A 25,269-nucleotide genomic window follows, 5' to 3' on the forward strand; every position below is an offset into this window, starting at 1 on the left:
AATTATTAGCCCACAAAAAAGCATAATATGGGATCTTTAGGATGAATCTGGATCAAATGAGTGATCAGATCGCACCAGGAGGTGGCAGCGTTGCTATTGTTGTAGATTGTAACGCTGGCTTGTATGGTGGACTTGTAGAGAGACTAGAGCAGAAAAGCTATCCAATGGGATCACACTGATGGAGCCGATAAAAGGTTGTTATGGAAGCGTATCCTTGGGTCTCGCCCATGCTTTGCTGTCTCTTATTGGCACCTTGTGTGACGTGCAGCTATGTTTACAATGTAACCATCTCATTATTCACACGCTCATCACAGCGACAGTGCCACTTTGTCGCTATGGACCCAGCGCCGTTGCTAGGCAATGCGCTCTCAATATAAAATCTGTATTCTTATCAGATTGAGAGGTGCACCTTAGAATTTACCTATTTTTTTTTTTCATTTAAATTGAAATTCAATCTCTGCCGCAGAGAATCATTGTGGCTCTGTGTAGGCAGGGGCATCCTGAAATCACAGAATATTTATAAGAGACCCCCGACTGGTGGGGCACGGGAGGTGAAAGACACGCTGTCTATTTGTGTTCAACTTTGTTTAAGTATGTAAGGAACAAGGCTGCAGACAAAAGTTAGAAAATCACATGATACAGAATCTGTTCCGGCTCAAGAAGCGAGAAAGCCCTGAAAAGTGACCCACCCCAGAAATCAAGGTTTGAGGTGGAGGCAATGGGGGAATATAAAGCCAGCATTCAGTTCTTGGGGTGTGGAGGGTGTTGTCTTTGAACATATGGTGAATCATTCTCCTTTGGAGTGAGTGAATGCCCAGCAGCAAAGATGTGATGCTAATATTTTCTGTTCATATTTGACCCTGTAATTCTTTTTTCCCCAGACTTTCTTTAGTGTAAAAAAAACCCATTTTCTTTTGGTTTAGTATTTATTTTTGCTGGCTATCCTAAGAGGAAGGATCCTTCTGATCTCTGTGGTTTTGGAGACCCTAGGGTGAAGGCGTGTTCCTTTGAGGATGAACTCCTTTTGCGTTAGCTTGCAGGTGGCGGTTACAACAATTAGGGTTTGGTTATATCGTTTCAACCCCAGGGCCCATAGAAGGGCACTTCTTATTTTATTTTGGCTCTTTACTCCTGTAGTCACTGTCATGCCTTCATTTTCTTGTCCAGACTACCAGGGGGCTATCAGCACCAAGTAGGCGTTGCTTTCTCTCATCCCTATTCCCTCCGTCCTTTGAGTGCAGGTGCCCTCTCAGCCAATGGGATCAGTGCAGACACCAGCACTGAGATCGGCCGCGCCAAGAACTGCCTGAGCCCAGAGGACATCATAGAGAAATACAAAGACGCCATCTCCTACTACGGCAAGGTAATTCAGCGACAGCTTTGGCACCATGTATTCAACATGTAGGCCCCTCTGTACAGAAGTCTAACATGTAAGCCCCTCTGTATACAGGTCTAACATGTAAGCCCCTCTTTAACCAGGTAGGCCCCTCTGTTGAAGTCGACCATGGAAGCCCTTATGTACACATCAAACATGTAGGCCCCTCTGTACAATTATAACATGTCGGGCCATCTGTACAAGTCAAATTGTATTTTGGCCAATGCATGGATTGCAGTGAATGTTGAATATGCTGATACAAATAAATGATGAACGTTAACACATTATTATGTCATCTTGGTTATAAAACTTGAATTATGAAGAACATTTCTAACACAATGAGTATACTGTCATAACTGGCTGACTCAACAGGGGTCAGTGTTTCATCTTCCTTCACTGAGACGGCCACTGAACCTGGGCGCTATCCCTTTGATCGCAAAGCAGATGGAGATGTAGTCGACAGTACATTGTGTTTAACATGCATCACGTCACGAAAGGATCTTCAGGGGAGCAGGCCGGTTGGCAAAGGGAATCGGCTGATTTTTAACAAGCATTATGTAAAGCGCTATATTTATCCAATCTATGCCCTGCCTTACTTTTGAAGAAATATTGATACTACAGGGCGTCAAAGTAGGGCCCATTGTTGTACCCAGCAATTTAAACGCAACACTGCTTTATCTTCATTATTACAATTAGTTGTCTGCTCTCACCTTCCACGGTCCTTTAACCTGTTACCAGTTCGTTCAGAATTAAATTGCATCGCACCACACAGCCATTCAGATATTAATTGGATTTTAATAAAGAGACTGAGTGCAGTGGTGGGCAATGAAGGGTTGCAGAGAGCTGGATTTAAAAGTGAACACACACACACGCACACAGATAACCTAAGGTAGGGCTTCATACAATCGTAATAAGCCCAGCGTATTCACAAATAATCGGGGGGTTTCCTGGAAATAGTATTGTGTAAAGTAATGAAAGTATTCACAGGTCATTGGAGCGCGCCGTCATGTCGCTGCACTCCTGACCGATGAGCACGGACATGCATGTTCTTGGCAGTGAAGACCTTGACACAGATCCATGTGTGGGTGTGACCTTCTTCCATGGTAGTACAAGAACGCCGGCGTGATCGAGCTGGAGGCCTGCGTGAAGGCGGTTAGGGTGCTGGCCATCCAGAAGAGGGCCATGGAGGCCTCCGAGTTCCTGCAGAACGCCGTGTACATCAACCTCGGACAGGTAGACCTCGCAGGGCTTCGCATGCCAGGGAGACATGCCCCGCAGGCTTTCGGAGGACACGGTTCATTGTCTCTCTGGGGTTCGCCGGCTAATTCATGCAGGGACCCCGCGGTGGAGTCCCCTGTTGACTGACAGTTGGAGGGATTTGAAAGAATAGCATGAAAATCCAATTAAACTCGGCTTGTGAACACATGCATCCAACTATAATTACAGGATGCTCTGTATGTATGTATGCATGCGTGTCTTTCCTTTTGATTTTATCGATGACCGTTCATCCGATTGACTTCACTCTCGGCGGGTGCATTCCCGAGGACCCGAGGCACCGCAGCTCTGAGTGTGAGGTTGTTTGGATGAGCGGTTCTCCAGAAAGCCGCAAGCGGGAATACCGGAAGCCAAGCGAGCTTTGTAACGGGCAATGCACTATATTAAGATACACTTCTAATGTTTATTTGAATTGTTTTCAGAGCTATTGAATGTTAAAAAAAGAATATAGGTAGTTGTTTTTACTTTATAGTTATATTCTTTTAGTTTCCCGAGCTGTATTGGTATCCTTTTTTTCAATCTGGAAATTACTTTTGTGCACGGTACTCCTGCTGTTGCAATAACCACAGATTGCCAAGTAGTATTTCTATTGTTCTCATTTTATTTCTTGCCTGGTGATTGTCTTATACTCTTGGTGCTCTCCTCCTCCTCCTCTTCCTCCCCCTCCTCCTCCTCCTCTTCCTCCCCCTCCTCCTCTTCCTCCCCCTCCTCCTCCTCCTCTTCCTCCCCCTCCTCCTCCCCCTCCTCCTCCTCCTCTTCCTCCCCCTCCTCCAGCTGAATGAGGAGGAGAAGATCCAGCGCTACAGCATCCTGTCGGAGCTCTACGACCTCATTGGCTTCCAGCGCAAGTCGGCCTTCTTCAAGCGTGTGGCGGCCATGCAGTGCGTGGCGCCCACCATCCCGGAGCCGGGCTGGAGGGCCTGCTACAAGCTGCTCCTGGAGACGCTGCCCGGCTACAGCCTCTCCCTGGACCCCAAGGACTTCAGCAAAGGTAAGCCTTCCCCTTCTGGTCCGGCAGCCAGCGTACGACTCGGCCAACATGAGATGTGCAGACATCCTGTTGACTATAAATCAAATTAACTTTCTCTTGTTTTGTCAGCGCGACATTACCAGTGTCCATTAGTCTAGAGGACTAACAGATTATTTATTTATTTAGCCTTTATTTATCTAGGGAAAATCTCGATGAGATTCAAATTCATTTTACAAATTCATTTTTCTCCTGGCCAAGATAGGCAGGAGCGCATTAAGCGGGTTGCAGACATGCATATTACAATCTACAAGAAAAGAAAAGACATAATCATAAAATATCGAAAGTATTTGTCACAGGTCTTAACCCTCTCTCGTACACGGACATCAACATATAATATTATATAAAGTGTCTGAGAAGCTTAACCCTCTCTCGGATGGCGCGGTCCACCGCTTTCCAGGCAGAGCTTAAGTCAACAAACAAGCATTACTTGCCGCATGCCTTGGATGTTGACATTGAAGATTATATTTACAGGCACTTTGGCGTCACAGACTTATTTTTACCTGCGTTCGAAACAGAATGGACCGTTCACAAATTGTTTGGTGATGACATAGGATTTTAGTCCTTGTTTCTATAAATTGCAGTCTTGCAGCAGCACCTCATTTGGGTGACTTCAAACACCCATTTGCCTAAAGCCATACGGGCCTCGGAGACAGAAAGTAGGCCGAAGTCCAGGGAGAAAAGACTATAATTTACCCATACTTTTTTGAAGGAGGTGATCTAAACGTAAGCTGGAAGCAGACCTATAATAGCCTTCTAAACAAGACAATGCCAACGGTTAAGTCTGCGCGTTGTCAAGGCAGACCATCCAACCTGAGCATACAACGTCCAATGCTGAGCAAGGGCTTTTACATTTGTGTTAAACCTCAATGCCCAAAGGTATACATAGTGTCCAGCATGTGTTAGCATTGTAAAGGTTACAGACTCCGTCCCAGAGCCAGGAAAAGTGGGGTTCGAAGGAAGGTTTAAGGACTTTGATTGAACTTTTTGAAAATATCATTTGATTTGGTTTGTCAGGGTTCAAAACAAGTTTAAATTCCAAAAAGCTAGATTTTACAGTATTAAGCTAGTGATAGCGGTCTGCAAATCCCGCCATCATCCACATAAGAGTGAACATTTTGACTGTAGACATGTTGATCGAGACTATTGATTTATAAAATGAATTGGAGCTTTCCAAGGAAGGATCTCTGGCATCGAATAAACTAAGGAGCCAGAAGGGAAACAAACAGACGGTTTTCAAACAAACAGACTGTTTGTTCAGACAGTCCTAGGCTGAAAAGTCCTTGCTTCAATACTGCATGATCCATTGAATCAAAAGCCCTGGATAGGTGAGTATAAGGCCTGAACAATCTTGCTTGTTATGCAGCTGTTTGCATTGACTTATCTAAGGCTTTTGAATAAAGTCGAAGCCAACCCGACCCCACTTGGAGATTGTTTGGCATTGGGGATGACTCCCTCAACAGGTTAAACGCATGCTATTGCCTGCATCACTTCTTATTGTCTGGCATGGTGAACCGGTCACTTGCTGATTAAGCTAAGATGCATTCACCTGTCCTCCTCTTATAGAAGTCGGCAGCCCTGCCCCAGGATAAAATAAAGAAGGTCGCATTATTTAATGGCTAGGGAAGGGGGGCACGATTCTCCTTTTAAAAACAAGGAAATGGAGCCACATCATGATTGAGTTGAGTCTACGTCACGGCTGGGGTAGAGGGGCCAACTGTCGGGTCCACATCCCGCTTCCCGACAGGAATACGCCAGGATCACTTTCTCGGGGAGATTCACAGGCGGGCAGAGGACACCGAGCGCACCCGAATGCGAAGCGGAGAACATGCAGATCCCCAGACTGCTCCAACGCCAGGGGAGCGCTGGCGCCCAGATGCTCCAGGTTCCCTCGGCGCGTCCCTTTGAGTCATCGATGAACAGGCTGCCCCACCACGGATACAGGGCCCACAGGAACCCCGTCCATATTTAAACACATCTGCATCCGTAGCTCAGCTCATCTCATCTCATCTTTCATATAGTTTGTTTCCTCAAGTTCATCGTTTATTGGGTTGTATTCCAGTATTTTACAACCACTTTCTATTAGTTAAAAAGCCCAAAGCACAAGGCCATGTCAGGACGTGTTCTCGCTCCCATGCTGTTTGTTCATTGGATTGGGCGGATCAGCTTTTAATAGATACCATTGCAATAATGTTGTAGGTATGGGATTGTAAAGCTTTATTGTGATGCCTATCATGTTGGTTGATTCCGATATTTTTCATTCCCCTTTCAACATCTGACCTTTGACCTATTTAGTGCATTGTCGTTCCATCAGAGGATCACAAAGCCAGACGAGAAGCAAGTCAAAAAGACGGGATCTTGGGAGAGCGGTTAGAAAAATTAAGAAAGAGTGATAATCGAACCGCTGGACTGAGAAACATTTCTACAGAATGAACACATGCTCACCTCCACAGCACCACCGAGAGGAATATCCACACCATCGTATCCACGGCATCATTCAAAACACACTCTCTGGGTCTCCAGAGCTCTCCCTCCATTGTTTTTCCCATTGAGGTCGACCACTCTGCCCGCAGAGGAAACACAATTCAGCGTGCTTGAGCCAAGCTGATGGGCTCTCCTACCGAGTCCTCTGCAGGAGTATCTGTGTATCTCTCCACCCTCACCTGATGCCCCAACTCCATGTCCAAGTGTTTCAAATGCAGAAGACAGCAAGCCCTGCCCTAATCTCTCAATCACGGACACACACGCAAGCACACTTGCACACATACAGCATGTGATTTATCTGGCTACCGTTAAAAGAAAACGCTCCACTTGGAATCCTTTTCCTTTCATGAGCCATGGATGGTGAAGGCTATCTGCAGCCTGATTGCTAGCACTGCAGCTCAGGCTAAAGATTGCTTTCGTTTTTGAAAACTTTTACTTCAGATGCCCAGGCGAAAGCAGAAGACGAGTCGAAACCGCGCAATGCACTATGTTTAAAAGCCAGTATTGATTTATTTCTTAAGCGTTCAGTAGTTTAAAAAAGGTAGTTGGTCGTTCTCTCGTCCATAGACTTGAATAAATATTAAGCCATTGAGGTTTTTAGGGTCAACAGATGGTACAATTTGTCATTGATTTCCAAAGAAATCTCCTTTTTACGTCGGTTGATGTTTTTACTTCATTGTGGTGAAACGTCTGCTTCAAAGAACATATTTACTCCCAGCAACACTCTTGCGGATTGTCCTTTTCAGTGCTACAGACTACATTTGCTTTTTCCTTTTTTGTCCTACAAGGTCAATCTTTTAAGCATCGTGCTTTTAGAGCAAAATAAATAATTGAAATATTCAACAAACATTGTCTAGTTCAGTTTGCTGAACTAGATTGCGAGGTGCATGTGAAGGTTACTGACAAAAAACGGCTGCCATGGCATTGGGCTTACATTGCGTGCATTTTAAAGCCGGCATTAAGCATTCCCATTGAAATGCACTTTGGGATAATGTCTTAGCAGAGCGCAACACTCAAATAAGCAAACACAAAAGTGACTTGAGTAGCATGCGGGGAGAATCGGTTAAATGGCCTCCTTATTTATAGCCTGGACCAATGTTAAAGTTAATGAGGGCGCTCCTCTCATAAAGCATAACTGCCATAACCCCCCTCGCCCCATAACAATGCTGTCGGGATGTGAGGCGGGCGGCAGCAAAGTGCTCCAACAGGGTGGGGGTCCACTCTGACTTATCAGAGGAACACGAACCAGGGGGGCACAATCAAATTAAGCTCTGGTTGTTTTCCTGGCTTTTCCGGAGAACAAACTCTTGAAAAAGGCTAATAAGTGGAGGTTCATTTTTAGGCGATTTATTTAATTTTTCGTTTCTTCTTCCAGTATCTCCTCCTGTCCCCCCTTTGCTCCATTCACTCATTTATTTGTTCAGGCCACTCCGGGCTCTGAAGGGGGTGAGATAGGCAGGTAGTGAGAGAGGGAAAGGGCGGGCGCACGCCACTTCCACTGCGTCCTCTGGATTACTTGCAGGAAATCACTGGCAGACAGGTACAACTCGCCTCTATTTATAGACTTCTTAGTGAGCGCAGCGCCATGAAGTGGTGGAGAAAATAGCTTAGAAAGGATTAGCATTTTACAGTATGTTTTTAATTTTTTTGCCCATCTTCTCTGCCACTCTTTCCGAATGCTTATTAGTCACAGTTTTACAAATTTACAAAAAATCACAATAATCATGGTAGCCACGGGTTGAGGTGTGCATCAGTGTGAAGCAATGGGCTAAGGCTACAAATCCTGTTTGTGGCGGTTGTTCTTCCAACCCGCCGTCGTCTCCCCCAGCCTCCACAGATAACAGCAGGGAGCCCAGCCCAGGATCACAGGTGCCCGTGCATGTCAGAAGCTCGTCTTTGCTGTAGGCCTTTAGTGGATCTCTGCCATGCAGACCAGGCTCGGTGTGTGTGTGTGTGTGTGTGTGTGTGTGTGTGTGTGTGTGTGTGTGTGTGTGTGTGTGTGTGTGTGTGTGTGTGTGTGTGTGTGTGTGTGTGTGTGTGTGTGTGTGTGTGTGTGTGTGTGTGTGTGTGCGCGCGTACACATGTGGTGGAAAATAAACTGAAATATTTACACCAGCAGGCATCTCAACAACGGAATAAACAAAGTGGATCCTTGTGGTACTCGATGCGGAACGTTTTTAAAGTTTTCCGTTCAGAGAATACGTGTCACGGCCTATCTCCTACATGGGCTGCTAGGTAGCTCAGACTTCTCCTTATGTTCGCCGTCCCCCTTCCAGGGACCCACCGGGGCTGGGCGGCCGTCCAGATGCGCCTCCTGCACGAGCTGGTGTACGCCTCGCGCCGCATGGGGAACCCGGCGCTCTCGGTGCGCCACCTGTCCTTCCTGCTGCAGACCATGCTGGACTTCGTGTCGGATCAAGGTGGGTTCATCTCATGGGCCGATGACCAAGTCGGACGGCAGCAATTAGTTTGTCGCTTGTCTTGTTTGCCTTTGTTGCTTGGTTACCTGGTTCTGTGTGTTGGGTTCATTCTCTCTGGCTTGATCATGGGCGTAGGAACAGATGGGATATTCTCAATCTTTTAGCTTGTATCCAGTGGTGCATTGGCCACAGCAAAGAGGACTCCCCCCCCCCCCCCTCCCCTCCAGTGGTTTGTTTAAACGTCCAAATATTCCGTGCACAAGGGCGACTGAAATGTAGTTAAATTGTTGTATTATTTTGCCAAGGTGGTCAGCCAGACAGTCCATTGGCTAGACAATAGAGACCATTATAATCCTTGGTTGGAGAGAGAGAGAGAGAGAGAGAGAGAGAGAGAGAGAGAGAGAGAGAGAGAGAGAGAGAGAGAGAGAGAGAGAGAGAGAGAGAGAGAGAGAGAGAGAGAGAGAGAGAGAGAGAGAGAGAGAGAGAGAGAGAGAGAGAGAGAGAGAGAGAGAGAGAGAGAGAGAGAGAGAGAGAGAGAGAGAGAGAGAGAGAGAGGGGGGGGGGGGGGGGGGTTTGTGTGTAAGTAGGTGCAGGGAGCGTGTGGTATAAAATATTGAACACTCCTCAGCAGAGGCTCTGAGGAGGGAGGGGGGGGACTGCTCCCATTGCCAGCATCCATCTTGCTCCAGTAGCACCAGCATCCCCACTCTCCCCTTTCCGTCAACAGACGTTCTCCCCTCGACGTCTCGGATACATCAATTAATAAACAAGCAGGCAAAAGTTGACCGATTGATTTAGTTCACCTTTGACCCTGCGTGCCGAGCAGGGAAAATCAAGTACAGACTTAGACATAAGGGAGGAGGGGGGGGGGGGGGGGGGGGGGCGAGGGGAAGCCTTGCGTTAACCTTTACCAACCTCCAGCCTTCAGCCTCTTAACGGGGAGCTGGTGGCGGGTGCTGTGCAATGGGCCGTGCACATCGCTCTCCCCCTGGAGACAAGAAGAGGGAATGCTTTTTGCTCGCGCGCTGTTCCTCTCTTTCTGTGTCGCGAGAGCACACAGTGTCACAAGACATTCAAGTCACGTCAGGTCTTCAACCGTGGCTTCAAAAGTGTGCTTTGTAGGGAACAGCCATGTCATCGCTGGGACACTATCCATCGTTATTGAAATGACTGGCTCTGATTGGTTGAAAACAAGAATAATAATGATGAGGTATGATCTGATGGAGAAGGTCGTTCAGTGTGTGCGTGCGTGAGTGAGCGTCCGTGCGTGTGCAATATCACTGATGGTGCTCAGCAATGGCAGCCTGTGGGTCAGGTAGTGGCAGGGGGCTGTTCCAGCCCTTAGGCACTCAAGGTAGTTGATGCATTTTTATAAAACGTGGCTAACTCACTGTGGCTAACAGTTCCCAGCGGTGACTACCATCACTCCCCAAGTTTGTTAAAAATATAAAACTAAGTGGCATGGACAAGACCGAGCGAATGGTTTGGGAAGAGCTGTGAAGCGGGGCCTACTTCTGTCTCCCTTGGTTTTTAACAAAGATGCAGGAACACACTGACGCTTCATTCCTCCTTTACGGCACAGCACATTTTCATGTTTTCAAAAGATCGTGGCAAGCCTTTGTAAAGTATGCCTTCCATACACCTGGAATTATTGAAGACGCATGGATGCCATCAGCCTGCAGCCTGTCAGGAGATTGGCCCTTTCTAGTTGAATGAGTTTGGAAACATCTTCTTTCTTTTTTTATGCAGTGAGGTTTATCTGAGAAACGAGAGACCCAAGGGAACTCTGCAACAAACAATGGGGTCCATGACACATTTAGGAGACTTGGGGAACGGCACATGGGTGGCAAGCGACTCTCTTGATCGATCACACTTGAGGACGTGAGGCTCATTCAGATTCCCTGCAATCCGATATGCTTCCACTTTTAGGTATGCTCAGATTTTATCGTTTTGTTGTGTAGGAACACCTAGTTTGTCTGATGGGGATGCTCGCCTGGTCTGTACAAAACAATGAATCGATTTAAAAGCTATCTTTAAAGACATGTCAGACATACCCCTTCTATAGAAGTGAGTTGAGCAGAAAGACGCGCAGGTTGCCCCATAACTGCAACCTAAAAGACAAACTATTATTCAATCAGTGATCGGAAGGACTATCTGTTCTTTACAGATTGTCCTTCCCTTCATAAAGCGCACCCTTATCCATCTGGAAGCAGAGAGCTAAGCCAACACAACTCGGCACTTGGCTTGAGAAAAGGAAGGGAATCTGCACCTGCTGGGAGGCCGATCGCAGATCTGTCCTTCAGATGGTACTGTGACATTTGTGCTGAGCAGAGAACATCCTGTGTAATGTACTGTGTGTCAAACCTGCTCTCACAGTCACCGGCGCAGCAGGCTTGTGTTTGTGCCCCACACAGCACTTCAGCGCTCCCAGTTTGAGGTTGTTGTTCCTAGACATCCTGGGTCACTCCAGGTACCAGCAGGACGTGAACAGTACCACCGACAACATTCAGAGATGGTTATTATCTAATTACGTCATTTTAGTTATTGCGGGATTATACGTTTTCTTTTTGCCTGCATTTAGCACAATACGTTAACGTAGAGTTAGATTTTTCAGTTCAAAATACTAGCTCTGCCAGTACATAGTATCATAGATAAATAAAGAAATATAATGAAAAAGCAGTCAAGTGTGCAAATATACAGGTGCAAAAATACAGTTTGGTGTACGCATCTCAGGCTAAAGTTTAAATGAATATTCTTCTGTCCTTTCAAAGGGGAGTCATTATAACTTGAATCATTATCTGTTCTGGACTGTTTGTCCCTGTCGAGGGCGTTGTGCTGAGGGAAAGCACACACACGCACACACTGAGTGCGTGATTGGGATGTGAATACCCTGCGGCATAATTTGTCTTTAATTGCCGGATTATAACCGTGCCATTTTAGACTTTGCTGATCCCAGTTTACATTGTCACTTCAGCAAGAGTTGATACCTCAGCAACCACACGATCCGACCCAAGACACGTGAATAACCTCAAGGAGGAGATTGAGATGCAGCGCATTTGGACGATTGCGCTTCAAGTTGCCTCGTTTAAAACGCTGTCCAATTCTTATTTCTCATTTAACCATCCACAGAGAAGAAAGAAGTGACCCAGAGCCTGGAGAACTATACCTCCAAGTGTCCCGGAGGGATGGAGGTCATCACCCTGCCCGACGGCCTCAAGCTCCCCCCCGTCCCCTTCACCAAGCTTCCCATCGTCAGGTAGGAGCCTGCCTCCCAGTGCCCCCTTCTTAGTGAAGCTAAAAGACCAAACTCAAAAGTCTTTGAATGATCACGTCCAAAGTATTCTCGAGTCCTGCACAAACGAGCTGAAAAATACCAATAAATCATGTTACCACATGATTCTATTTCTTTTTCTGCTTGTGCTATAAATATGAACTGAAGTAAGCACTGTGTGCTTTGGGATTTATACTCTATGGCAAAATCTGCATTCAGCACTCGCTGCCCTTCACCCAGCTAGCTTTAAGAAGCACAAGATGTCAACTACCTAGCGTTTGGAATGAAGTTAGAACTAAGATTGCTGTTGGATGATTAAGGCCGATACAGCAGCTCAAAAAAGGATGCTCCTCATCAAGAATCAGTGTTGGAGAACGTACCACAACACAGCACAATCGATACTTCAAAAGGGACATCATCTATTGCCCCCTTGACACTTCTTAATTCACTATTTCCAAATATTTAAGAAATATATACTAAATGTCACTCCATCTATATCAAATGTATGGCTCCAAACTGCAGGTGTCAGTAAAAGTAATTGTATTTGCAAAAAGCACAATCTAATGTAATGAAAGTGATAGATTTGTCCCTTAGCCCTGGTTAACCATGGTAGCCACTATATTGGGCAAAGCCAAAAGCATATTTTTGATTGGCATATTAATACACTCCAATGACTCATCAGCTCAAAACCCGCGCGTTGTGGCAATGGACAAATTTGCAATGTCCTAGAAAATCACATATTTATATCTATCTAAAGTATCTGTCTTGTTCAATTTGCCACCAAGCGGCCCTGGTTACTGAAGTGACATTAGTGTGATTTGCAGGAGGCCACAAGGGGTCCCCAATCGAAAACCATCGCATGGAATTCACTTTTTTAATCACTGATCTGCGGTAAAGTTTTAATTGCAGGCGCACGCTTTAAATGGAATGCGCTATGTTACGTAGGTGTTTAGTCAGGTGTCTGTCTGTCTGTCTGTCTGTCTGTCTGTCTGTCTGTCTGTTTGTCTGTGTAGGTGCGTGCGTCGGTGTGTGTGTGTGTGTGTGAGTGCATGTGTGCGTGTGTGTGAGTGTGTGAATGTGTGAGTGTATGCTCACCTATCTTGTTGCAGAGCAGGTGGGGGGGGGGGTAGAGTGGTGGGATGCGGGCAGCCTATTAGCCCGCCCTGACCAAGTGAGGGTGCCAGGAGGCTGAGGCACCTGTCTCTCTCCCCTCCGCGGCTGCTCGCTAACAGGGGGGAGACGGATGGCCTCCCCCACACCTACAGGTGATGAATGGGCCACTCGTTACACCTTCAGCCCCGGAGCCGTCTGGACGTAGCGGTGGTACAACAGTGGCAGCAACATCCTTCACGAGCTCTGCTCAATTTCGGTCCCCCTCTACCGCATCACTCCCCCCCCCACTCCTCCACCCTCACCATAATGTCCTCTCCCCGCCAAAATAGGTCGGTGAAGCTTCTGGATCTGCCGGCCAGCCTGCGGCCCCACAAGGTGAAAGGCCTGCTGGGACAGAACATGTCCACCGCCAGCCCCTTCATCTACTCACCCATCATCATGCACAACCGCGGAGAGGAGCGCTGCAAGAAGATAGGTGAGCACACGCGCACACACACGCACACGCACGCGCACACACAAACGCACACACAGACACACGCACACACACACACACACACACACACACACTTTATTGTGCATTCAGTGAGCTGACAGATTGTTTATTTGTTTCTCAGAAAGTGAGTCACCGCATCACAGCGTACCACGCGTTGTGTTCCTTTCCCAATGTAGGCAAACTAAAATAGAAGTTGCTTCCCTTTGATTGATACTTTGTGCTATCAGTGAACAGATGGCTGGCTGTAACTGATTTACCACATTGAGGCAAATCGATTGGAAGTTTGAATCCCTGATTAACAGTTGTTTGCCTTGTTTGCTACAGAATAAAATGTATCTGGATTCTTTTAGATTTTTCCATTTGTTTGTTTTAATTGAGAGGAAGCTTTTTTCATTATTTTTGTTTTTTTTATTGATTCATTTGAAAGTAAACTAGTTGGGAACAAAAAAGTCAAATTAGTTGTATTTCCTCAGGTGAATCTCGTAACCATTACCAGGAACCAGGGGGCTCAGGCGTTAATCTAATGCATGCCTCAAACCTTCCTCATCATCCAATTGAATCGAAGGTCTCTTACATAAATCTTAATCACTAGAGTAGAGGAGTGTTCGCTTCACTCTCCATTACTTTTGGATTCATCATGTACACTGGAAAGGGGTGTGTGTCTGTCTGTGTGAATCATGTCTGTGGGCCTCGTCATGCACCTGCTTCCTCTTGTATACTCACAGGACCTCAAGCGTGTGTGTGTGTGTGTGTGTGTGTGTGTGTGTGTGTGTGTGTGTGTGTGTGTGTGTGTGTGTGTGTGTGTGTGTGTGTGTGTGTGTGTGTGTGTGTGTGTGTGTGTGTGTGTGTGTGTGTGTGTGGGTGGAAATAATAGCCCCTTAGTCTCGTGACAAGTGGGCAGAGGGATGCTGACGTTCCAGTTGGTGACAAAAGAAAAATACCTCCTAAATATTTGAAAAGGTGCAGGTCATTTCTGGAATATGGTTAAAATTTGAATAATGCTTCAAAATATCACGTAGGCGGTTTGTGGAGTTCGTCAGTGGCTTTCTGACACTCTTGGTCCGAGTCTGACCTGGTTACAGCAGAGCTTCAATGTAACGCGGGTTTCACTGGGTGCCGTACTGGGTGCCGTACTGGGTGTCTTACTGCTCAGAAATGTACCGTGAGAATTGAACGTTTGGATCCATCCCTACGCCCGACACACTGGAGGTCCTCAGCATATGAGAGAATACTACTTGTTTGGTGCCTGGCCCACACGGGTACATTTGAAAGTTTTATAGGCTTCTGAACTCGGGCTGACATGGTTCCAGCTTCATATTTCAGTAGCGACTAGAGTAGGGTGAAAGGCTGCGGTTGTGTCTGATGGGGGGTGTCAGCAGAGGACACGTTGCCATGCTGAGTCAGAGGCATCAGGGCCTTCATCTCGGGGCCTTTGATCATCTCTGCAGATTTGTTTCAAAGCACATGCCTTTCTTCATCCAGGAAACCACACACGGCCCATCCCGATTCAGGTCTTCGTCTCTATGACGTGTGAAATGTACGGTGTTTCACCAAGTCTTTTAGAATCATCCAAAAATACAGATATACTTAAAATCCACACAGAGACATGGCAGATGGCTCATGGTTGGGGGTGGGAGGTATTAGATAAAATTCATATCACAGTATTTCCCACTGTCCGGACGGTATCGATATTATTTCATGGTATATGAGAAAAAAATCTGAATCATATGTTAGTAGCCCTTCTTAGTTAAATACATTAGTTTTATTAAGCTAAAATATGTACTTTAACCTTATATTACAAGAAAGAGTGAGGCATCAGAAATAGTATGAACGTGAAAAGTATTTTTTTTTATTGTGCAATTTTTTTGAGAAACTATGCAAATATTCAACATGAATAAATATGGTAGTATAAATATAGGTAATATGAATATAATTGTATCTTATGTAAACGGCTCGTAACACCAGCAGCGTATGATGACTTCATTGATTGCTCAGTCACGCTCGTCTTTGGTCGTGCTGTGGTGCCAACTGCTGCATACATTCGGGTGCATTCCTCATATTGACGGACATGCCTTGACGATTCAGTTGGTTTCAGCCTCACACCCCTAGATGCCACTAAACCAGATATACTGCACCTTTTATGCACAACTAGCTAACATTAAATAATATAATAAGATTAAAATAACAGATTTCTGTTGTCCGTCACTTTAAAATCATTATCACATTTCCTCCTTATTCATGAACGTCAGGTAGTGCTTTGTTCTACATCCTCTGTTCAGACTTGCATAGAATGGAGATGATTAATATTTGTTGCAAAGAAGTTCAACTTCCTTTTTGTTTTGTTTTTTTATTTCATTAGACTGGCTTAACAATGCGTTGGTTGATTTCACACTGTGTTATAGCCTGAGGCCACGAGTCACAAGTGGGTTCCGTTTTCAACTTTCCTTCCCTGAGTAGAAAACAAATCCCCTTAAATGATAATAAATTCTAGCTGGTGGTTAGCCGCCATGCTCTGCAATCAGTGATATGTGCACTGTGTCTGAGTCTTAGACTGCCGATCTTGATCTTACAGCAGAGCCGAAATAACAGTTCCACCCTCAAAGTGCAGGTGTATTATGGCAGTGCAGAAATCACTCGCTTCACTGTAGGTTTTTTGCTGATGGGACAATCCAAGCTACTTTTCTTGGCCTGTGTGTGTGTGTGTGTGTGTGTGTGTGTGTGTGTGTGTGTGTGTGTGTGTGTGTGTGTGTGTGTGTGTGTGTGTGTGTGTGTGTGTGTGTGTGTGTGTGTGTGTGTGTGTGTGTGTGTGTGTGTGTGATTTTGCGTCTTGTGCCCTTGTACATTTATTTACCTGTTCTTTTTTGTCAGTCATACTCTATGACTCATGTTAATGCTGGAGCCATAAAACCCCAGATTCTGTATTGGGAGATTGTTTTTTCTGTGCAATTGCTCTGAGACTGTTTGAGGAAAAAGCAAAGGCCAGGTTTGATCAAGACATTGAGATTAATAGTCCTGGCTGCGGTGAGCCCATGCACAGCTCGGTACCTCGCCCTTGACACCTGCTCTGTGGACCGGGGGCTTGGGTTCCGCCTAGACATTTCTGTCACTTTAACTGTTTCTCTTTTCCTCCTCCGTTGCAATCCAAGCATTTGAGGCTCAACGCCCAGTCCTGTTGTTAATTTTAGTCCATTGCATTTTCTTCCAATTTGGGAAGAGGCTCTTTTTAAATCAAATATCCAAATTCAAGCTGTTTCATTGTAAAGCCAATAGCGTTAGGCAGCTAGTAATCCAAAGGAAATATTTGTACTTGATCATTCCGTACTAGAAACATAACCATGTCGGCATGGCGTCGTGACATCCCGACTCCCGCCCGCCATCTGTTGTGAGGAGATATTCTTTTTCAAACAGAATAGTTGGAGGTATGAGTACGTCAACAGAATATTTGAGGTTTCGGGTGATCAAAGAGCAAACTAGTGCTAACTGCAAAGGGACGGTTCCTTATTGTTCTGTCCTGATTCAGAGGGGCACCTTGGCAAACGGCCCGGTCCCGAGGAGCCCTGGACGCAGACGGCGGCACACATCCATTCGGGGGAAACTTCCGAGCTGTGGGTCGGAAAGCTGTATTTTGGATCTTTCCAAATTGTGCTAGCCTATCACATTAGACCAGCGGCTCTGACAACCTTGGTGCTTACTTTATGTTCTGTGAGATGATGATACACTGTGCCTGCAATATTAGGAGCAGGAAAATGCAGACTTGCTCGGATATTGACGTTACTTATGGGTTCAGTATATATGCTGAGCAGTATATATCCTATAACATAAAAAGCGACTACTCTGCAGTGTGCAGGTGGGCAACAGGATTCGCTGGCTGCAAGTTGTAAAGAGACATCTAAACCAAATGGACGATGCGCAGCTCGCTGCCCGTTTCATTGGGTGGTCAATGGAGCTTGGGTATTGAGCTTTCATTTAATATCTCCACCTTCGATCCTCGATATCCATCCGCTCGATAGGGGAACCACTCGTCGCAGCAAGATAACTTTCCCTTAGTTTCTCATTTGTTCCGGATGAACCCAGTCGTCTGTGGATCTTTCCCAAACTCCTGGCGTTCAGTGCCGGGTGGGTCACCGCACCCATCTGCAGGCTTTACACTCATTCTGGCAGCCCTCCATATAAACCATGCTATCGTTAGCTGCGGAAGGAGGGGAGTAGGGCTTTTATGGGCCGCTGTGCGCTCATAAGAATGTTTCTTTTCTTTTAACCGGCAGAGGGCTGGCTTTATCAAAGTCTCTCGGGGCAGAGGCTGGTCTTAAGGAACACGTGCAAAGGAAACGGGGAGGGGGGGGAAGTTATAAAACAACTTGACAGATACCCAGCTGTTATTCAAAGGCCTCCTAACGGGACACATGGTGGTCCACAGTGTTTCATCAAGCCAAATCAAATTAAGGGCACAGTAATTGCACATTTCCAGGTGCGTTCCTTGTGCGGCTATCTTGCGTATAGACCTGAGACTCTTTCCATGGGGAGGCTGCTGTGTGTGAGTAAAGGTTGGTTTCCCACCTGGACATCCTTTCTGAATCAGTGAGCAGTATAGCCAGACTGCAGTATAGTCTACCATCGAAGCATATGTCTAGCAAGGTATACAGAGCTTAAAGGACAAGCCAACTTCCAGAAAGGGCTTTTCTTCGTCTCCTGCTTACTCGTGTCCGTCTAGCAAAGTGTGACAGACTATGACATATTGTTGTGAGAGGTGTTCATAACAGCAGTAAGGTTTGGAAGTACGCACCCACACACACACATGCACACTCGCACGTGACAGACGAGGTTGTGATTAGGAAAGAACAACCATCGGCCGCCTTGCTAGTTTGTAATTTTAGTTGGGTTATTCCTTTAGTTGGGTTATTCCTTTGCCTTGTTGGTTATTATGTCATGTACAACTCTGAGACGTTCTCGTGCGAGTCCCCTAATGAGATGTGCTAATGAATCAGCCCAGGAGTCACGCTTTGTGTTGGAGTGAATGCACTTGTGCGTGTGTTTGGGTGGCAGGGGGGCTTGAGGTCACATAGGAAACCGATTTATGCATTATTCAGTTTGCGACATTTCCCGCATTTTCCCCCCACCAATGCCCTCAGCCCTTTGCATTTTTGCATCATCACAGCTTTCATCAGAACAATAATTATCCTTTTCTGAAAAGTGGAAGCTAACCGGGAGCATGCGTTTAGCTAACCATGCAGCTGTTTAGAGACGTGTGAGGTTTGTTTGTTTGTGTGTTTGTCTAGGGGTTTATTCAGTGTTTTTCCCCCGGCGACTGTATAAAAAGTATGTTCTTCCTCACGTTTCTTCAGTGTATCTGAAGCCTCACTAAGATAGTGTGTGTGTGTGTGTGGGGAGCGTGACTCAAAAGATTAGGTCTTTTTTTTTCTGTTCCGGCATCAGAGGAGCATTCCACTTGTTAATTGGCACCCTGCGAGAGAACCCGGGGCACGCCATCAGACCTGGAGCTGTTTTGGTGTTTTTTGTGCCTTTTTCCTTCACTTTTCTTCAGATATCTCCGATTTGTCACTTGCGTCCTTCTTCTTTTTAATTACATAATTTACATCCACAGCTCCCCTCCATCAGCGCCCCCGCAGCACCGCCAATTATTGAGGCCTTGGACAACAGTATTGCCATAAGACACGAGCGTAACAACCTGTCGGAGTGAATTAACCACAATGCAATTCCGAGCCGACTGCTTCATAGCACGAACCCCCAGAACCGTTTTGTTTACCCGGCGGCTCAGTTAATCTCACTCTGTGAAGCGACGGCTGTTACATCACCCAACACCATAAGCCACCACAGCACCTTCCCATTCAAATGAGGATTATTTCACTTTATTTTTCTGTCACCCTGGCCCGGAGTAATCCACATTGGCGTTTGTTCTTCTAAAGGACATGTATGTGTTTGCAGAGCGCAAATTAAATGCAGAGGACTTGTCTTCTTGAGCTGACTATAATGGTTTGGTTCTACGGTTCATTTATGTCTTGCTCTGCTATTATCATTAAAATGTCATTTCTGTGTGCAGTGTTATGAAATGTTAAGGTGGGGGAAATGCAAGCACTGTTTTTTAATACCACCCCCTCGCCCAAAGTTTACAGAGTATCTCTAGTATGTGTGAACACGTATGTTGCGGCTTGTGTTGTATGTGTGGAAGGGGAACTTCTGATCATCTTGGGACCTGATGTTTGGAGTTTTCAAGTATGAAAGGCCAGTGAACGGTTTGTCACACCTCTATTTGCATACAGGAAGGGCCTAGGTACTGGAGACACAACGTTGACATTGATAAATACGATTGGTAAAGATCTACAGCTAAAATGCAGCAGCACTTGAAGGCATTGGGCCCTCACCTGTTTTTTTTCCATATACACTGATGAAATTCAAATGATGGACTCAACCGGACAGTTGTATACATATGCTGATGACATGCTGCGAATCGGTATCATGCAGACGAGGAACCAAGTTCTTCAGTCTGAATACGTCTGCTATATTGGTGAGCTTAGTAGGTGATGGGAGACAGCGTCCTTTTTACTTACCAAAGTACAACTGAGGAGCTGGTTTGTGGGAGACTCGCCATACCAGTAATAAATCTCCATCTGTTTTGATTAATATAGAGAGAGGCAGCAGAGAGAGAGGTCATGTTTCCCGAAGCTCCGCTAGGCATTGGAAAAAACTACTTAATTCATCGTTCAGATCTACTTTATCTTATTTTATTTCATGATCATAATACCTAACAGTATATAGTTTGTTTCCGTCGTCCTCCATCGCTCGATTCAACAATACATTTTGGCACTTTTTACTCCCGGATCAGACCGCAGAAAAAGCCTTGGACTTTCCTATCGCCAACATGCCTCTGTACTCGGATATCTCAGGCACGGAGACTGGGAAATGCACAGACTGCACCAAACTGCAACAGACGGTGGCTTTATTTGAAACGAGACTAGCAGCATTAGAAAAATGCAAAGGACTCCTACAGGATACAGTGCCGATGGGTGAGTTTGCTGAGCTCACTCAGATACAGCAAGATGATCAAAGTTACACTGTATCCTTCCCGAAGCTGGACAAGAGAGAGACAGTTCCAGCTGCGTCTCACTGGCACAGAGTCGGCGCTAAGCCAAAACAACATACCAAAGTGAATTAACAAGATCACTCAACGCCAAATGCTAAACTAGCCAAAGCTAAAGTTACATGTATCAGCCGGATTAGCCCGTCACTGAAATTAACCCTGCCACTGAAGAACCGGTTCCTGCCACTTCAAGAGTCCACGAACGCGCCCGCCACCCATGCACCCCTGAGCCCCGAGATGCGTCCGGACGGACAGTGCTTTAAGGGGCTTTATTGACAATTTCAACTTATTCTGGGGGCGCAAATATCTTTTCAGAGCAGATGGCCTACACCCAAACAGGTTAGGCTCAAAACTGTTGAGGGACAATCTTCTCTTCTCGCTTTCCCACAAATCTCCATTGTCTGACGCACAGGCCACAATCAGAGCACAGGTTGAGAAGAAGCGAGACTACAGCCTCCCCCACACATCTACTCTGCCACTATCTGACACACAGATAGCAGACAGCCCACAGACCTTGAAGAGAGACAACAGCCCGCCCGACGCCATCAACACTGTGCCTTCCCCCATCGCTGATGCTGGCTTGGCGAGGAACGGCCACCTCCTCTGCACTCCCCCATCGACAATGACCTCCAGCCTCATCTCTCCCATAGCCACAACAACAACTCCAGCTCCACTGTCTCCTCCCTTTGCGATTTTCCAGCTGAATTTAAGAAACTGGAATATGTTGGCATCAAACTTGCATCTGTGTCAATGATAGCATCGCCAGGTCAAGCCCACAGGCTGATAACACCAAAGTGGAGGGAGCCCCAGCCCCCCGCCCCCTGTACTGATAGTAGTCCTGAGTATTACTGAGACAAAAAAGGGTTCAGCCGTAGACAAAGTATAAAGGACGTTTCGCATAATCTGCTGAACCCAAGGTTGCCTATGTCAAAACATGGCAACTTTTGCACTCCTGCTGTAACCACTAAGAGAGTAAACAAAGGGAAACTTAGACACACTGCTAACCTCACAAATCTCTTACATATTGCCTCCAAACCAAAAACAACCTTAAAGCCTATCAACAACACCATCAGGATGGGTCTACTTAATGTTAGGTCTCTTAATAACAAATCATTTTTAGTTAATGATTTTATTACCACCTCTAAACTGGATTTTATGTTTTTAACTGAAACATGGCTGGAACAAAATAACAGTGCAACCGTTCTGATAGAGACAGCTCCTCCCAACTATAACTTTTTTGATGCATGTAGATCTGGAAAAAGAGGTGGAGGGGTTGCTGTTATATTTAAAAATGTTTTTCAGGGGAAACAGATGTTATTTGGTGATTTTCCATCATTCGAATACCTTTGTGCTGTATTGAAATGCAATTTTCATACTGATGATTTTAATGACAAGTGTGCAAAAAAACTTTTTACCATTTTGGACACATTTGAACTGTCCCAACATGTGAAAGAGACTACTCATTGTAAGGGGCACACTCTAGACCTGGTTATCACAAAGGGCCTCAATGTTTCTGATCTCTCTGTGACTGATCCTTCCTTGTCTGACCACTTTTGTGTTTTCTTTAATATATCTCAATGAAGAATCTTATGTACTTTTTAGAAAGGCCATCTCCTTACTACCACCTCTCAACCCATGTTCTGCTGATGATCTTGTAGAAAACTTTAATTTGAAAATTTTGAAAGTCATGGATGTCATTGCACCTTATAAGGTTAAAACGATTTCTGGAAAGCAAAAGGCACCCTGGAGAAAAGCTGCTTCTGTAACAGCACAGAAAAAAGAATGCAGGAAGGTTGAGCGCATCTGGCGTAAAACAAAACTTCATATTCACCATGATATCTACAAAGAGAGCCTCCGTGCCTACAATTCAGACTTAAAAAGTGCTAGAGAAACATTTTTCTCTAATATCATTAAAACCAATACTAATAATGCAAAAACCCTATTTGCAACTGTTGACAGACTGACCAACCCCCCAACACAAATTCCACCTGATCTCCATTCCACGCAGAAATGCAATGAGTTTGCAGCTTTTTATACTGATAAAATTGAAGGCATCAGACGTGCCATCAATGTCTCCACTTCAAACTAAAATGTTGGACTACCACCCTGTTCAGGCAAAAGTAACGTGGCAGGGATGGCATGCTTTAATGTTATTGACTCTAAAACTCTTGTGGAAACTGTTACACAACTAAAGCCATCCACCTGTTGCCTTGATTCTTTACCTACCAACCTCTTTAAGAATGTTTTTGACTGCCTAGCAATAGACATATTGCAGATAGTTAACAACTCTCTCCAGTCAGGCAACTTCCCAAAAGCCCTGAAAACTGCAGTTATTAAACCCCTTTTAAAAAAGCGGAGCCTAGATACCTCTATTATTAACAACTACAGACCAATATCAAATCTACCCTTCATAAGTAAAATCATTGAGAAAGTTGTCCTCCAGCAACTTAATCACTTCCTGGCATCAACTGGTTGTTATGACACCTTCCAATCAGGATTTCGACCCCTGCACAGCACTGAGACCGCCCTCATTAAAGTTGTAAACGACATCCGTCTTAACACAGACTCTGGCAAAACCTCAATACTAATGCTACTAGACCTCAGTGCTGCATTCGACACTGTAGACCATACAATACTTTTGGACAGGTTAGAAAACTGGGTGGGGCTTTCAGGCACAGTCTTAAATTGGTTCAGATCCTACCTACAAAATAGGAACTACTTTGTTTCCATTGGCGACTTTGTATCAGAATCAACCAACGTGATGTGTGGAGTCCCACAAGGTTTGATCTTAGGACCCTCTTTATTCAACATCTACATGCTCCCACTAGGGCAAATCATGCATAATAACAATATTGACCATCATTGCTATGCTGATGACACGCAAATCTATGTATCGCTATCACCAAATGACTATCGGCCCATAGATCTGCTGTGCCAGTGCATTGAGCAAGTGAAAGACTGGATGTGCCGAAATTTCCTTCAGCTAAATGAGGATAAAACAGATAATTGTATTTGGTGCTAAAACGGAAAGGCTTAAAGTAACCCAACACCTTCACTCTCTGTCCCTGAAAACCTAAATCAAAGCCAGAAATCTAGGGGTTATCATGGATTCTGATTTACATTTCGAAAGTGACATCAAATCAGTTACAAAATCTGCATATTATCACCTTAAAAATGTAGCAAGACTTAGAGGGCTCATGTCCACCGAAGACTTACAAAAACTTGTACATGCCTTTATCACTAGTAAGCTTGATTACTGCAATGGTCTCCTTACAGGTCTCCCAAAACAAACTCTAAGGAAGCTTCAGCTTGTTCTGAATGCTGCTGCTAGAGTTTTAACAAAGACCAAAAAATTTGAACATATTACACCAATTCTTAAATCGTTACATTGGCTTCCTGTAGGTCAGAGAATTGATTTTAAAATCATGTTGCTAACCTATAAATCCCTACATGGTTTAGGCCCAAAATATTTAACTGATATGCTTCCACTACATAAGCCTTCTAGAACACTAAGATCTTCTGAGACCAATCTGTTAATTATCCCCAGAGTAAACACGAAACATGGGAAAGCAGGATTTAGTTACTATGCAACAAATAGCTGGAATAAACTCCCTGAGGATTTAAGACTTGCCCCAACTCTGAGCACCTTTAAAACAAGATTGAAGACTTTTATGTTTGCTTTAGCTTTCTGCTAAATCTTAAATACTTTACCTTTATTTTACTAAAATGCCTTTTTAACTTCCCCTTTATTTTCTATTTTTACCAGAAAAATACATGATCTGATACCAGAGAGAAAGGTTGTATAAGGGTTAGAGTCCTGAGTTTGTTTATTTGTATAAGGGTTAGAGTCCTGAGTTTGTATTTGTGTAAGGGTTAGAGTCCTGAGTTTGTATTTGTATAAGGGTTGGAGTCCTGAGTTTGTATTTGTATAAGGGTTAGAGTCCTGAGTTTGTTTGTATAAGGGTTAGAGTCCTGAGTTTGTTTGTATAAGGGTTAGAGTCCTGAGTTTGTGTCCAAGTTCTGTCTGGGTTAGAGTCCTAGAATCTGGATTGGAGTTCCAGAGAAAGGACCAAGTTCCTTTAGGTCGGGTTGTAGTCCCGACTTGGGTTCCAGAGAGACTGTTGATCTGATCTTAAATACATTGCACTTTCAATTTTACTTACTAAAAAGCCTTTTTTAACTTTCAATTTAATTTTCTCTTAAATACATTGCACTTTCTATTTTACTCATTTCTTGCATATGTTTTGTTTTACTTATCTATTATTTTATTTTATTGTATGACAATGTTTATATGTGAAGCACTTTGAGTCTGCCTTGTGTATGAAAAGTGCTATATAAATAAAGTTGCCTTGCCTTAATGATCAGCGTGTTGAAGCAGTAGCGGAGCTTCAATATTTAGGAACCTGCACTTTTAAGTTTTACAGCCAAAACAGAATACATAAAAAGAAAATCAATGCAGCGCTTGCATTTAATCAGGAAATTGGATCCACACACGATACAAGCGAGAACATTTCCGGGTCTGTACCTTCAACAAGGTACGGGTCTGTACCGTCTGTGTTCCAAGTTTTATTGTGTGCAGGGTATAGGCAAGAACAAAAATAGTCTGCAATAAGGAGTGTATATATACAGTGCTGGTGTTTCTGACCCTGTTTATCCCCTTTCTAAAGATTTCCTTAAACTGCCTTCGGGAAGGTGCTCTAGAGCTGCTCAGGCAA

The 25,269-nt window shown here is 44.9% G+C and overlaps 1 protein-coding gene across 1 annotated transcript in view; it reads left to right on the forward strand.

Moving 5' to 3' along the window:
* Nucleotides 1-25,269, forward strand: part of trappc9 (trafficking protein particle complex subunit 9) — a 151,413-nt gene that overhangs the window by 5,189 nt on the left and 120,955 nt on the right. The window contains 6 exon segments of the mRNA XM_060043676.1: nt 1,242-1,363; nt 2,483-2,608; nt 3,425-3,641; nt 8,438-8,581; nt 11,711-11,837; nt 13,295-13,440. Of these exon segments, the coding sequence (XP_059899659.1) occupies nt 1,242-1,363; nt 2,483-2,608; nt 3,425-3,641; nt 8,438-8,581; nt 11,711-11,837; nt 13,295-13,440 (882 nt within the window).

Source organism: Gadus macrocephalus, chromosome 22 (genome assembly GCF_031168955.1).
Source record: "Gadus macrocephalus chromosome 22, ASM3116895v1".
Classification (NCBI taxonomy): domain Eukaryota; kingdom Metazoa; phylum Chordata; class Actinopteri; order Gadiformes; family Gadidae; genus Gadus; species Gadus macrocephalus.